The sequence below is a fragment of the Protomyctophum parallelum genome (genome assembly GCF_964188405.1).
Source record: "Protomyctophum parallelum genome assembly, chromosome: 19".
Lineage (NCBI taxonomy): Eukaryota > Metazoa > Chordata > Actinopteri > Myctophiformes > Myctophidae > Protomyctophum > Protomyctophum parallelum.
The window spans coordinates 3930991-3946130 of NC_139717.1; the positions used below are offsets into that span (position 1 = coordinate 3930991).

Genomic DNA, 15140 nt, shown 5'->3' on the forward strand with positions numbered 1-15140 from the left:
CTAGACTAACTAGGGTATTGCAAAGATTACTATCAGAATGTGATGCATTTATCAAAACAATGGATTTTCTTAAGTGTGGGGGCTGGGGGACACACCATGAAATGTAGGCTATCTTTAGGTTCTCAGCTGAAAAGATTTGGGAACCAGTGGTTTTTAGCCAACTCTCTCTCTCTGCTGGTCTCTCTGTTGTGTTGTGTGTGTAGTCGTGAACCTCCTGTAACCTGTCCTGCCTCTGAGACGCACCAGACTGGCCTGCTATAGGCTAGAGGCCTCTGAGACGCACCAGACTGGCCTGCTATAGGCTAGAGGCCTCTGAGACGCACCAGACTGGCCTGCCATAGGCTAGAGGCCTCTGAGACACACCAGACTGGCCTGCCATAGGCTAGAGGCCTCTGAGACGCACCAGACTGGCCTGCTATAGGCTAGAGGCCTCTGAGACGCACCAGACTGGCCTGCTATAGGCTAGAGGCCTCTGAGACGCACCAGACTGGCCTGCTATAGGCTAGAGGCCTCTGAGACGCACCAGACTGGCCTGCCATAGGCTAGAGGCCTCTGAGACGCACCAGACTGGCCTGCTATAGGCTAGAGGCCTAAATTAAAACAAGACCACTTGTCTTATTCCCTTTTGGAATAAGACAAGTGTTTGACTGTAGGCTCTGTTGCTGTTTTGCTTTTTACATTTATGTCTAATAAATTATTCAATCAGTCAAAAACAAAGAAAGCTGTGCTCAGTCCAGAGGCTCATATCTACTCTATGCCAGGTTATACGTCATCTATAATTTAGCATATCTATGACATATGACTCCATATTTGGGTAAGGTTTCAGCCTGATCCGACGCACATTGACTAATATAGAATTTAAGTCACCGCTCTCACTAAAGCTTACATTTTTGTTAACCCAAACATTTTTGTTAACTTATGTTCGCAAAGTTGATCTGAGCGTATACCGATGATCTGAGCGTATACCGCCATTTACTAGTTTCACCTTACGTCATTTCTTACAAATATAAAAAGCCCAATAAGTCCTTTTATCTCTTGTTTTGATGCATCAGCTGGAAATATGCCACCTGATCAAGGCAGATTCAGGGGTGCAGAAAGCCAACCTCCATCTGGTCTTCTCATATCTGTCATAAGGACTCTGTCCAGCATCGATGACCTGCAGGTCAGGGAGACGGAGAAGGTCCGTCTGGAAGAAGCGTTTGAGAAGAGCGACAGGGATCTGAACGAGAAGATCGTACTGCATTATGCCGAGCTGACCACCGCCATCGAGACCTACCAGAGCATCACTGAGCGAATCACCAGCTCCCACAACAAGGTCAAACAGGTGAAAGAGAACCTTCTGTCTTGTAAGACGCTGCTCCGTTCCAAGAGGGATGAGCTCAAGAAGCTGTGGATTGAAGGCGTAGAGCACAAGCATGTTCTACGACTCCTGGATGAGATCGAGAGTGTCAAGAATGTTCCCCAGAGGCTTGAGGCCTACATGACCAGCAAGGACTACCTTAATGCTACTGATACGCTGGTGTCGGCGGTCGAGTCCCTGGAGGGGCCCCTACTGCAGGTGAAGGGTCTGGGAGACCTGCGTCTGGAACTTCACAGGAAGAAGCTCGACATCCACATGGTCCTCATTGATGAACTCCACAAACACCTCTATATCAAGTCTACAGGTCACCTGGGACATAAGAACAGGGCCGAGAATTCTGCTCGCTTACCCGCCTCTGCAGTGAAAGACACGACTCCTATGTTTATTCTAGACATCAACCCAACGTCCACCCCTTGCAAGCTCATGGACTCCACACAGTTCAGCACGGAGCAGGAGAAACAGGACCACAACCAGACAGCCCTTCACGAGGTCCATCCGGAAGACAACAGTGCCGAGTTCATGGGCATCCTTATTAAGGCTCTAGCCAAGCTGAAGAAGATCCCGGAGACCGTCAATGCCACCGTGGAGCGACTGGAGCCCGAATTGAAACAGATCCTGAAGACGTCCACCACCCAGGTAGCTGAACATTCGACGCGGGAGAACCAACCCGATCTGCTTCTGGAACTGCTGGAGCTGTTGTTTGACAAGTTCAAGGCGGTGGCTCTGGCTCACAGCGTGGCGCTGGCCCACCTGCATCGGATCGCGGTGCAGTGTCCAGGCGGGGCCCGCGAGGACATTAAGCTATATGAGCTGTCTGACGTCTCTGCCAAGATACAGACAGTGCTTCAGGTTCTGCTCATGGACTACCTGGATGTGAAGAACTCCCACGGTGCCAGTGAGCCCTTTGCTGCGTTCTTTGGCAAGAAGAAAACCCAGCGTTCCAAATTCTTCAGGTTTGAGTCATCATCATCTCACGCCATCAGCTCGAGAGAACAGAAGAGGGAACTTTACAGCAAGAGTGAGGAGCTACAAGGCAGAGCAGATGACAACCTGATCGAAGAGGAGATTAAGTTTGTGAGTAAGCCAGGGGCCAGGAACATCACAGTCATCTTCCAGCCTCTTCTCAGGTTCATTCAGGAGATTGAGTTGATGTCCTGTGACTTGGGACCAGGCCAGGCCAAGCAGTACCAGCTCAGAACCTTCCTTACTTACTACATGAACACCTTCCTCAACCAGGTGCGAACTGAAATCAACAAGGAGATAGCAGCAGTTAGCCTGGCCAGCTTCGACGCCATGACGGTTCTGGGGGCTCAGAGACCTCTGCTACAGAGCACTGTAGTGGTGGAGAAGTCCATCCAGGACCTTGTTGGTCTGATGCAGGACCTTAGTACATACTCCAACCAGTTCCTAGAGATAGTCTGTGACAAGCTCAAACAGTACAAGGACATCTGCAACACTGCCTACAGGGGTATAGTCCAGCGTGGGAAGCTGACCATCAGTGCTTTCTGGTCCACGGATGAAGACTTCAGGCTTTTGCTGCAGTCTCTCCCGAATTGGGTCAACATGACCCAGCCCAGACAGACCCAACAGAATAAAGACGAGGAGTCCATCAGAGTGTCACTTGTCAAGGAGGCAGAGATGCTAACATGTAACCTCGCTGACAGGTTGATAACCCAGAATGAGATCCTGCATGATGTCAGTGACCTCACGGCTCTGGCCAACCTCCATGAGAGCATGGAGTGGATCTCTGGGCGACTCGAGACGTTCTCCACCCTGAACCACACGACCAGTGTGTCTCAAGGCCATGTACAGTACAGTGAGACTGAGTACAGCAGAGAGCAGTTCCTTCAAACCCTTAGTGACCTTTCGAGAGGTTTCCAGGACATCGCTGATTGCTGCCTCCTGGTGCTTCACCTGGAGGTCAGAATCCATTGTTTCCATTACCTGATCCCGATCGCCAAGCACGGCAACTACGACGTCATGGCCAACGTGCAGAGCAGGGACTGTGACCCCCTGGTGGTCAAGCTCAGCCAAGACATCTCAGCCGTTGCGGAAGCCATGAGTACAGCTCTGCAACAGCATAAGTTCCGGTACATCTTTGAAGGTCTGGGAAATGTCATCTCCTGTATCCTCATCAACGGAGCTCAGTACTTCAAGAGGATCAGTGAATCCGGCATCGATAAGATGTGCAGGAACGTCGTTGTCCTCCAACAGAACCTGGCCAACATCCCCATATTGGGAGAGGCGGATCTCGACTCTGCCAAACAGTACTACGAGATGTTGTACAACACAGCAGACGAGATGCTGAACCTGGTGGCGGATCAGGGCGTTCGCTACGCGGAGCTAGAGTACATCAATGCTCTGCTGCTGCTCCAGCGCAGCCAGATAGCCGTGGGTGACCCGGGCACCCAAAATATCCGTCTGCAGCAGCTGAAGGACATTATCCGTGAGGAGGCATCCGTCAAACAGGCCACCAAAGACAAGATCAATCAGTGCGCGTCGCTCAGCCTGCGCCATCTCCCCTCTCGGAGGATGAGCTTTTCCTCCAAAGCACGGTCCTTCCTATCAAAGACCCCCAGCAGAAGGAATACGTGACACCTCTAATATGCATACTCCCTTCTGGAGCCCGAGATCACCAGATGGACTAAAGGCTGATTCATACTCCTATTTTAGAGCCGAATAAAAGTCGGTTCGGCGCTGTAGAGCCTACAATGTGATGTCATTTGAGGTTCGGGGGGGGGGCGGGTACCGTCCTAAAGTCGGCTCTTCGGTGCTACTGAAAAGTTCTGACGAGCCGGAATCATTTCGGCACTACAGCGCCGAAACAGCGGTAAAATAGGAGTATGAATCGGCCCTCAGGGGTAAAGCGGGCCAAAGTCAGAAACATCATGCCCTGTCACGAATTTGAGAAAACATATGGGCACATACTTTGTTCATTAAACTATGTTAATAATAATATAATATCTATTAATTCATGAATCCTGTATGTTTCTGTGCGTCTGTCTGTCCCTAGCATAACCCCATGGTGCTGTCCGACCAACGGACTCAAACTTGGCGTTTGTCCCATATGTCCCATATGACCTCACCTGGGGCTCAGTTTGATCAGACCTACAGTTTACGGCAACCAAAACAACACAAATGTCTGCACGTGTCTCTGTGGTCCGGAGAGTTTTCACCGAATCCCTGCATGTTTGGGACACTCCATCTTCGTCACCGCTAAACCCCTTATCCCTAAACTTCTTTTCCTTTTTTTTTACTATTTTGAAAAACATTTTTGAACAGTTCAACTAGCCAATCTACATTGACACGTTGTGAGCTTGTAGACTGGCCATTTTAACTGCTCAAAAATGTTTCACAAAATCGTAACAAAGGTTTAGGGATAAGGGGTTTAGCGGTGACGATAATGGAGCCTTGGTGTGCACTGGGCACCAGCTGTTACCTATTATGGCCATAGCCTACCCGAACGTTTCGGCTCAACTGATTGGCTGAGGTTAGCGTCACGCTTGTGCCTCTATGCGCCAATAGCAGTGGCCTGGCGCTAAGTGAGAACCAAACCACACCTACAACCATTATGTCAGATAAAGGAGTATTGCAACAAACGGGTGGGCATGTGATCCCATAGTGCATTGTGCCTCATGGGCCAACATCCTAACCTGTGGTTGCCGATAGGCAAACAAACTACCATTTTGGGGCGGGAAACCCTTTTTGGTGTTAGCATTATGTTATGCTTTAGCTATTGAAAAATAGCAGACCTACAAGCTCAGCGCTAAGAGCTTGTAGGTCTGCTATTTTTTGAAAATTGAAGAACGACTGACAGAAACTTTTTCAGAAAACTGTCAGGATGTATAGAAGACATTTGTAGAATCTGATCTCAGGTCAAAATCGGTTCATATTGGTCTTTTTGTTCTCTGCTCTGATTGGACAACAATTATGCGCCCCTGTATCTCAGAGATACCTGATGAAGGTCGTTTAGACCCAAACGTTGTCATCTGAATAAAACTATACTGCTCTATAAGTGAAGACAGGACCCTTTTCTTCTCATGTTTCGCATTTGGTTGCCGGCTCCGACGCACATGTCCTTGTAGGTGTGCACAAGGCCTTTACTCTACAAAAGTAATTACATCATATAACTGCCCTAAACAAACATTATTAAAGTCCATAGACTTGGCCTGGGGCCGTCCGAGCGGTCCAGGCAACTATAGGCTGGTAATCCAGCCTGACACCGTGTCGCGGGTTCGAGTCCTGATCGTGACGACCTTTGCTGCATGTATTCCCCCCCAATCTCTCTCCCTGTTTCCTGTCAACACACACACTCTCTCTCTCTCTCTCTCTCTCTCTATTTCTTTTTTCCTATTTACCAACATTTTCAGACAATCTATTGCTGTTTGCTCTCGCTATGTTTTCGCAGATAACATGAATCCTATTGTAACGCGGGAACAACTGCCATTCTATGCCCTGCTACAACATTGCCCACAGCCTATGATGTGTGTAGTGTGTAATCTGTTGCTATTGGCTCTCAGCCTCAGAGAGTTCTGGGTATTCTGTTCAGCCCGCCTGGTTTAAGTCAGTTATGTTCCGGTGTTCAATGAGTGTAGACGTACCGAGGAATCCTCCGTCTCCACCCGACCACCACGGACAGACTCACCCACCGAAGAGACAGTAGTACTAGTGTGAGTTTATACATGTACTGCTACCGTATTATTGACGACCTATGAAGTCCTGTTGTTATTGTGCCAACCTGTTGGAAACACACTGTATGTCTGCCGTTCTGCCAGTAAACAGCCTGCTATTGAAAACCCTTGTTGTGGCATCATTCCTCGCCTCCAAACCACAGAAAGTTAGTCCACAACACTATGTTTAGATAGTTGGTTAGTAAAGTCCCACACAGTCATTTCCAAGGAAATGAGAAAGTATTTTGTACGGGTCCTCCCTTCCCTTTTTTCCGTCAACTGTTTTGGACAGTGTTAAAATGCCTGGAATCCTTATCTGTGTCTTCACCCCCCCCCAATCTCTCTCTCTGTTTCCTGTCTATAACTACTGTAAAATCTAGCAATAAAGGCTCTAAAGATGTTTGTTTATGTCCTGTGTATGTAAGACTGAGAGTGCTCTGAGCAAAATAAATTTCATTGTATGTATACTCTGTATCTATACAAATGACAAATAAACCTGAACCTGAACCTGAACCTGATCTAACCCTCTAACCCTATATCTATTGCTGTTTGCTCTCGCTATGTTTTCGCAGATAACATGAAACCATATGTTTTGATCATTTTGTGCATGGTTAGTAAAGTCCCACAGTCATTTCCAAGGAAAATGAGAAAGTATTTTGTATATGGGTCCTCCTATTTGAAGAAGAATTAGACTAATGACTCTCCTTTCCATTTTTCCCGTCAACCGTTTTGGACAGTGTTAAATAAATGCCAAGTATTAGAAACGTCTGCCCTTGTCCAAGCTCTTCAGAGTCCATGTGATGGCCAGGACATGGTGTTGTGTGGGAGGGCTGTTCTGCCAAGCAAAGCTGTTTTGGTACCTTGTTTAGTTTTTTTAATCTGGTGCAAGAACATCTTGATCTGCATGCTATCTTGTGAAAACAAGAAACGCTGAGTTTTAATAAATGACAAATAATCGGCACCACATGTATGTTGTGTTCACCAGACTTAGACATGATGAAGTCCTGTATAGCAGTAGTAGTAATAATATATATTATTTCTATATTTATTGGCTTATGATTAGTTACTGTTATACCGATCTTACTACAGACTCTTTTGTACCTCTCTACTCTTACCTGTATCTCTGTTTCATGTACTACAGTGCTTCCCTCTGTCTGTCTGTCTGTCTGTCTGTCTGTCTGTCTGTCTGTCTGTCTGTCTGTCTGTCTGTCTGTCTGTCTGTCTGTCTGTCTGTCTGTCTGTCTGTCTGTCTGTCTGCCTGTCTGCCTGCCTGCCTGCCTGCCTGCCTGCCTGCCTGCCTGCGTGGGAGCCCACCCCCCCCCCCCCCCCCCTTGTACCCTTTTCCAATGCCCAAAGTCATGACATTGACTCACTTCATTGCAGCTGGCCGTGTATGGTGAGAAATCAGAACCCAGTAGGTGGTGGAAAGCACCATCAATCTGCAGAGAACCAGAACCCAGTCATCCATCAATCTGCAGAGAACCAGAACCCAGTCATCCGTGTGGACTTTCTGTCTCTGGATGGGAAGCTCTCTCTAGAGGGGCTGTGGTCGAAACGTGTCTGTGTTTAATGTCTGTCATAAAGACCATAATACCTCCCAACACACAGACACGCACGCAGTCACGCACGCAGTCACGCACGCACACACACACACACACACACACACACACACACACACACACACACACACACACACACACACACACACACACACACACACACACACACACACACACACACACACACACACACACACACACACACTTCAATTTCTTTATTTGAGTCGAAACATCATGTGTCTCAGTGCTTGAGTCCAAACAAGCCCTAAATGTACGGAATATAGGCAACACATTATTCACAGCCAACATTGCAGGTCACTTAAGTCTGTCATATTGCCAACACCGAAAGAAAATCATGGGTACAAAAAGCACCTTCATTCTCCTCCAAATAGCCTATAATGGAGGAGATTGAACAGTATGTTGCAAGCTGCTTTGCCTTACACTTGGACAACGTACCCCATAATCCTCAAGCCTCTGACCACTAGCCTGTGGACATGGCTGCCAAATATAAAAACAATGAGCTGACACGTATAGCCCAGTTGTATAATGGCCTGTACTAATGGTTGATATTTTACTTGTTTAGTAAGGAAAACTTCCTCTAAACTTGAATCAAAAGCACAGCCAACTGTTCTCGTCAATTATAATGAGTTGACATCTGGTGTATTTTGCAGTTATATTTGCAATTACGGTTGGGTCATTGCATTGAAACATTTGTGCATCACAAGCTGATTGAGTGGTATATTTAGGTTCATGCTCAAAGTAATGCAAAGTAATTCACAGTGACTTTTCTAGAAGGTGACTTTCATCTATAATATGGTCCTTTTGTGGAATTTACAAGATGACTTGGTGTGATCTACGTATGTACATTTTCCACCACGCATGTGACTTCCAGTCTTGTGCAACTTACCCTGGTTCTTTTTTACTAGAAGCCACATCAGACACTAATTAGAGAGAGAGAGAGAGAGAGAGAGAGAGAGAGGTGGTGGTGGGGGGAGGTAAAGGAGGAAGAGCATGAGTGATAGAAAAGGAAAGGAGGAGTGCGAGAAGAGAAAGAGAGAGTGAACAAGACACGAGGTGTGTGTGTGTGTGTGTGTGTGTGTGTGTGTGTGTGTGTGTGTGTGCGTGTGTGTGTGTGTGTGTGTGTGTGTGTGTGTGTGTGTGTGTGTGTGTGTGTGTGTGTGTGTGTGTGTGTGTGTGTGTGTGTGTGAGAGAGAGAGAGAGAGAGAGAGAGAGAGAGAGAGAGAGGGTGTCATTACTCATTAAGTGATAGGCCAGCGTCTCCCCCAGAAGTCGTTCTGGTGCACAAACTAACCCACTCTCTCACTCACTGAACAGAAAGCAGAAGTGAAGCAGAAGTGAAGTGTGGAGACTGAGAGCAGTAAAGGGTTTTCGGCCGCCACAGTTGGCTATGGCTCATGGCTCTGACAGCAATGACACCACTTACAACAAGTCTCCATCACCGGCCAGCAGACAGGTAGAGTGTGTTCTTTCAGTTACATACATTACTGTATAGGGCTATAGGCTACTGTTGTTTTTGGTTATGGGTCACATGCATTACATACTGTACATACTGGTGGTTTTGGTTATAGGTCACATGCATTACATACTGTACATATACATTCAGTACATTATAAATGACTGAATTAGGGAGAAAAAAATCACTAACCCATTTCTGGGCAGGAACCCCTTTTGGTGTTTTAACCATTATTTTAAACTCTATATATTGAAAAATAGCAGATCTACAAGCTCATAGGAGGTCTGCTATTTTTGAAAAATCGTGAAAACGTGGTGCAAATCTTATATATTCTTTCAGAGCGAACGTTTTTAACTAAAGTCTTTGCTTCTCGGGGGTCCCTGGAACAACATATTTTCAGATGGGGCTCCGTGGCCAAATACATATATAATTCTGGGGGTCCTTGACATGAAATATTGAGCACCACTGATACAGAAACATGAGGTATTTCAGAAAACTGTCAGGATTTAGAAAACATTGTTTTAAATTTCGATGTCAGGCCTAAATGGATTAAAGCAAATGTGCATTTCAAAAGTGAATGTGAGTGAAATGCCATTGTAAAACATCACTGGGTAGTGTTCCATGTATTATGTTTGATGGACAGTGGTTTGTTTCATCCCTACTTTAAACTCTCAACTGTACAGCTCGATCTGGTCCATAGCTCTAATGCAAAGGCATTAGAGCTATGGACCAGAGCTAAACTGTACATATGCATATGGTCTTATGGAATTGTATTGTAGGCTGCAAAATGATCTCTCATCATAAGGATTCAATATTATTATCCATTTTTGACAGTTGTCAGTTGTCACTCCATCTTGTTTGAGTAGCCTATTATAGTCTAGTGCGCAGGGTGGTCGATCCACAAAATGACACAGCGTTTTAATGATGCTATAGTTGCCCTGATACCACATGAAGCACTCAATTTAACCCATGAGTTTAACCACCACACCCTAACCCAGCCAGCCCTTGTCATTTAGTGTAATGTTTAGCCAATCTAGATTCAAACTATGATTAAAACTGAATTCATCATTTTGTATTTATTTTTTGTACTGGTGAAAGGATTTATTTAGTTTGTTACCACTGTTCTGCTTCAGCCCTGCCTTGGTGTTTTATTGTACAGGACTATAGTCTACAGTTGTGTACATTTTGTAACATAATGCAATGTTGCCACAGTTGTATGAATAAAAAGCTTGAACCTTCTTCTCAGGGTTCCTCAGATGATACAAAGAAGAAGGTTGTACGGAGGGAAAAGAACCGGATTGCAGCACAGAAAAGCAGAATGAGACAGACCCAGAAGGCTGACAGTCTACACTTGGTGAGGAAACGTTCTTAGTTTAGAAAACATGTTTGTTTTCTGAAAAACCTTATGTTTTTGTATCAGTGGTGGTCAATAAGGACCCCAAACATTATATGTAATTGGCCACCGACCCCCATCTGAAAGTATGTTGTTCCAGGGACCCCTCAGAAGCAAAGATTTGAGTTAAAAACGTCGCTCCAAAAGGGTCAGATCAACATATGGAATTAATTCTGTACTGGCCATATATGGAGTGTACAGAGTTTGATGAGGTCAGATCAACATAATGGAATGTCAGAACATGAAGGGTGGGGTAGGATCAACATATGGAATGTCAGAACAGGTCAGCGAATTCCCCACTTTAAACTCTCAACTGTATAGCTCCATCTGGTCCATAGCTCGAATGCTACGGACGTAGAGTTGCTGGCCGGCTCCATGTATGCCGATCTATGTATGGTTAATCCAGGGTTAGATGAGGTCAGTGCAGGGGAGGATTATCGAACAGGCCTGTTGGGCCCAGGGGTCTCAAGCTTAGGGGCCCCCAAAAAGTGGAAAGTTAATGACAGTTATAGTATTACCTTTGAACCTTTTGCCAGTAATGGGTTTATCATGTCAATAAAATAACCCCAAATGTCTTAAACCAATCAATCTTCGTGCGTTCCTACTCTCATCTATATGGTCATGAAGTGTGGGCCATGACCGAAAGAATAAGGTCGTGAATACAAGCGGCCGAAATGAGTTTTCTTCGACGGGTGGCTGGCGTCTCCCTTAGAGATAGGGTGAGAAGATGGATGGATGGATGGACCTCACCATTTATGTTGATGTTTCATACTCTTGGTCCATATTTCTAAGCAGTGTTTCTCTGGGTCTGTTATATTTACAAGATGCTGCTATCTGACCATGTGGCGATTTGTCATGACTTCTGTTTGCAAATGCCAATGGAATATATTTTCACGTGTAGGCGTCACTCTCCAGCAGAAGCAATTTAAATTTAAATTTAAGTATCAAAAGGGTGTTTCATTGGCTCATCAGCTTTGTTCCCTCTGCAGTGTCACTGCATGGGCAGCAGAGTGTCACTGCACAGTGTCACTGCATGGGCAGCAGAGTGTCACTGCACAGTGTCACTGCATGGGCAGCAGAGTGTCACTGCACAGTGTCACTGCATGGGCAGCAGAGTGTCACTGCACAGTGTCACTGCATGGGCAGCAGAGTGTCACTGCACAGTGTCACTGCATGGGCAGCAGAGTGTCACTGCACAGTGTCACTGCATGGGCAGCAGAGTGTCACTGCACAGTGTCACTGCATGGGCAGCAGAGTGTCACTGCACAGTGTCACTGCATGGGCAGCAGAGTGCAGACAGCGCATAAAGAACTTTCATTATAACCACTCTGTTCTTTGACTAGCTAAAGCACTTTCACTACAACGGCTCTGTTCTTTGACTAGCTAGCTTTGACTTTACCTATGTACTGTACAGCACTTTGCGGCAGCTATGGTTGTTTTAAATGTGCTATATAAATAAAGTTGAGTTGAGTGAGTTGAGTTGAGTAGCTAAAGCACTTTCACTAACTGCTCTGTTCTTTGACTAGCTATACAAGGCTTACAAAGTCATCAACTTTCACAACAACTTATAGGCTATAAGCAGTTTTAGTCTAGCTGTGACGGAAGTGGCACAAGCATTTATTTAAGCAAATGTCCAATTGAGGACATTTCTGCTACCTTTTCAGTTCTTCTGATGTCAAAGAAATTCATCCAGTAAGCAGAAAAGAAAATTCCAACTTTCCCCTATCTATCAACACATTTCATCTTTTTGTGAAGGTATTTCTTTTCAACTTTATCAGTTGAGCTGAGAAATGAGGACCGTGCTAGCCTGTCACTGACATTACAACAAACCCACAAACCATGTAGGCGTTGATAGAAGATAGGCCTACGCAGCATTTGATGATTTGAATCTTGGAGATTCGTCCCGCGTCATGTCTTGTTAAAACGTTGCCGATGTTTCTTCTTGAACGTTGCCCCTGTCGGAGTCACAGAGAACGACAGGAGGACCACATGAGGCCTGTCAGAGTCACAGAGAACGACAGGAGGACCACATGAGGCCTGTCAGAGTCACAGAGAACGACAGGAGGACCACATGAGGCCTGTCAGAGTCACAGAGAACGACAGGGGGACCACATGAGGCCTGTCGGAGTCACAGAGAAGGACAGGGGACCACATGAGGCCTGTCAGAGTCACAGAGAACGACAGGGGGACCACATGAGGCCTGTCAGAGTCACAGAGAACGACAGGAGGACCACATGAGGCCTGTCAGAGTCACAGAGAACGACAGGGGGACCACATGAGGCCTGTCAGAGTCACAGAGAACGACAGGGGGACCACATGAGGCCTGTCAGAGTCACAGAGAACGACAGGAGGACCACATGAGGCCTTTCTGTGGTTTTGGTTTCATCGTCTCAGTTGATAAACAGGAAGCTGATCTTTTCCGTCACTATGAACTAGAGGTGTTTCCTGCTGCTTGCTTCAGTAGTATTTTCTCTTCAGCGTAAACTGAGCTGAGCAGATTGTAGGTCGTGGGCAGGAGGCGTCACTTATGGTAAAGAAGGGATAGCAGTGGGCTGTTTGGCTGAGTGACGCAAGCACCGGGGGTTTGCCCGGGTGTCTTTGACAGTAAGTATAAGGGCCCTATAGTTCAGAGCTAATCGGGCATCAATGTGATGACCTTTACCGTACCCAAATGGAACATTTCTCCCCTGCAATTCCCACACCTTAGAGACAAAGTGATATCACCCCAGTGACTTGCAGAACATAGGCCTATACCGTACATGTGCAAATAGATATCGATCTATCTGTGATATATGTGAAGTAGACCGTACGTACGTATGTACACTGTTTTGGAACAATTACGCTAAAGGACTTTATTAACTATCATCTATTCTAGTTAGTCAAGCCATTAAACAAATATATATCCCACGATTTTGTAACCCATTTTTCACCCCTGTGTCAATTATCTAATGTGATCCTGGGCTCTACACACCCTCCACCAACTTGGGGAGAGCAACGGACTTGAACTCATGCTTCCTTCATGCCTGAGTGTCCAAGTTGCTCCTTTACACCTGACAGGGGGGGGTTTCCCTGGTTGGACGTAGCGCGTGGAAGGAACACGTTATTCCATGACAACCTCTAAGACTAACACCTCAATGAATGTGATTTATTCCTATGAGACACATTTTAATCAATGTTTGTGCCTTTAATATACAGTAGTTCTAGATTAACAGGTGGTCCGTGGACCACTGGTGGTCCCTGGAAGTATTGCATGTGGTCCCTGACCATTCATTTAGTAATGTAGGATTCGTTGATTTAAAAAAAATGTCTTTCCACTCGTTGAACTGAATGACCTGGTGACCTATGATGACCGTCCATGTCGTCATTTACTGACAAATTGGAGGAAATTCAACAGAAAAAGGGAGTTATCATCTCAAGAGCGGGAAGTGCAGCGGACTGTCTGGTTGAGTCATTATTATTAGGACATTATACTTAGTCAGTGGACAATTGGTTGAAAAACAGTGGAACGTATACACATGGGAGGCATAGCAAGTGTTACAAAAGCATTAATCTTAGCCCTTATCCCCGTATCCCCACCCAACACAACAGTGGTCCCCAGGTTGATTCTAAGTCAGGGTGGTGGTCCCTGGTTCACAATCAGTTGAAAACCCCTGTTCTAGATAATATCAATGTCAAACGTTAATTTAGTCAATCTGATGACACATTTTGTAATAACGGTATTTGTGATGTAAATAAACCAATGCAGCTGGTCAAAGAGAAGTCCTTTCAAAGTTGCCTCTTCACATCAGAGCTGCCCAGTCCATATAATTACCTTCAAATCTCTGCTTAAAACGTCTCTATTCTCCCTAGCCTTTAGTGTCACTTGAGGTAGCCTTGCTCCCCTCATTTGTGCAAATGTCTGCTTTGTTTGTGCTTTTTGGATTGCCTGCTAAAATTTGTCTACATTGTATTGGTTCTTTTGCTTCTATTTCAAATGCCTGCTTAAGTTTGTATGTTTTGATGTTTGTTTAAATATTGCATTGTTTGCTCTCTTGTTTTCTTTTTTTTACCTGTACAGCACTTTGGTTGACCTGGTCATGATAAATGTGCTATATATAAATAGAGTGGAGTGGAGTTGAGTTGAGTTGAGTGGAGTTGAGTTGAATAAATGTGCTCTGTATTCTCAGGAGAGCGAGAGCCTGGAGAAAGAGAACGCCGCCCTGAAGAAGGAGGTGACGCTCCTAAAGGAGGAAGCAAAGTACCTCTCCAGTGTGCTGAGCAACCACGAGCCCCTGTGCACCGTGCTGGCTCCACAGACAGCAGACCACCACCTCTACCCTCCACACCACCACCACAGCACCTATCACCACCAGCAGCACATTGCTGTACCCCCAGCAGCAGCAGCACTCTACAAGCATTGACCTCGCAGCGGTGGCCGGTTTGCGGAGCGGTCTTGACATCGGAAGGTCGCCAGTTCGTATCCCCGGACCGGCACGTTAAAATTACCACAGCTGAAGTGCCCTTGAGCAAGGCATTGAACCCCTACCATGAAATGTTCTATGAGCAGGGCCTGGCTGTAAACAAGTTCTTGAGCTTAGTCCAGTTACCCTGGGTAAACATAGTACCTTTCCTTTCCTTACCACTTCAGAGATAATGAATGTATTTATATAGCACATTTCTAGACAAAGTCACAAAGAGCTTTACA

The 15140-nt window shown here is 45.9% G+C and overlaps 3 protein-coding genes across 3 annotated transcripts in view; all 3 read left to right on the forward strand.

Moving 5' to 3' along the window:
• The window catches only part of zc3h14 (zinc finger CCCH-type containing 14), a 90373-nt gene that overhangs the window by 25067 nt on the left and 50166 nt on the right, over positions 1–15140 (forward strand). The window lies entirely within an intron of this gene.
• On the forward strand, positions 1061–3955 carry LOC310876334 (exocyst complex component 4-like; the record flags this gene model as incomplete). The annotated part of the gene is made up of 1 exon (XM_083789857.1): positions 1061–3955. One exon carries the CDS (start codon positions 1061–1063, stop codon positions 3953–3955), a length of 2895 nt encoding a protein of 964 aa, XP_083645983.1.
• Positions 8998–14856, forward strand: LOC310876335 (basic leucine zipper transcriptional factor ATF-like; the record flags this gene model as incomplete). Its single annotated transcript, XM_083789858.1, has 3 exons — positions 8998–9063; positions 10310–10417; positions 14623–14856. The coding sequence occupies 3 exons, from the start codon at positions 8998–9000 to the stop codon at positions 14854–14856; spliced, it is 408 nt and encodes a 135-aa protein (XP_083645984.1).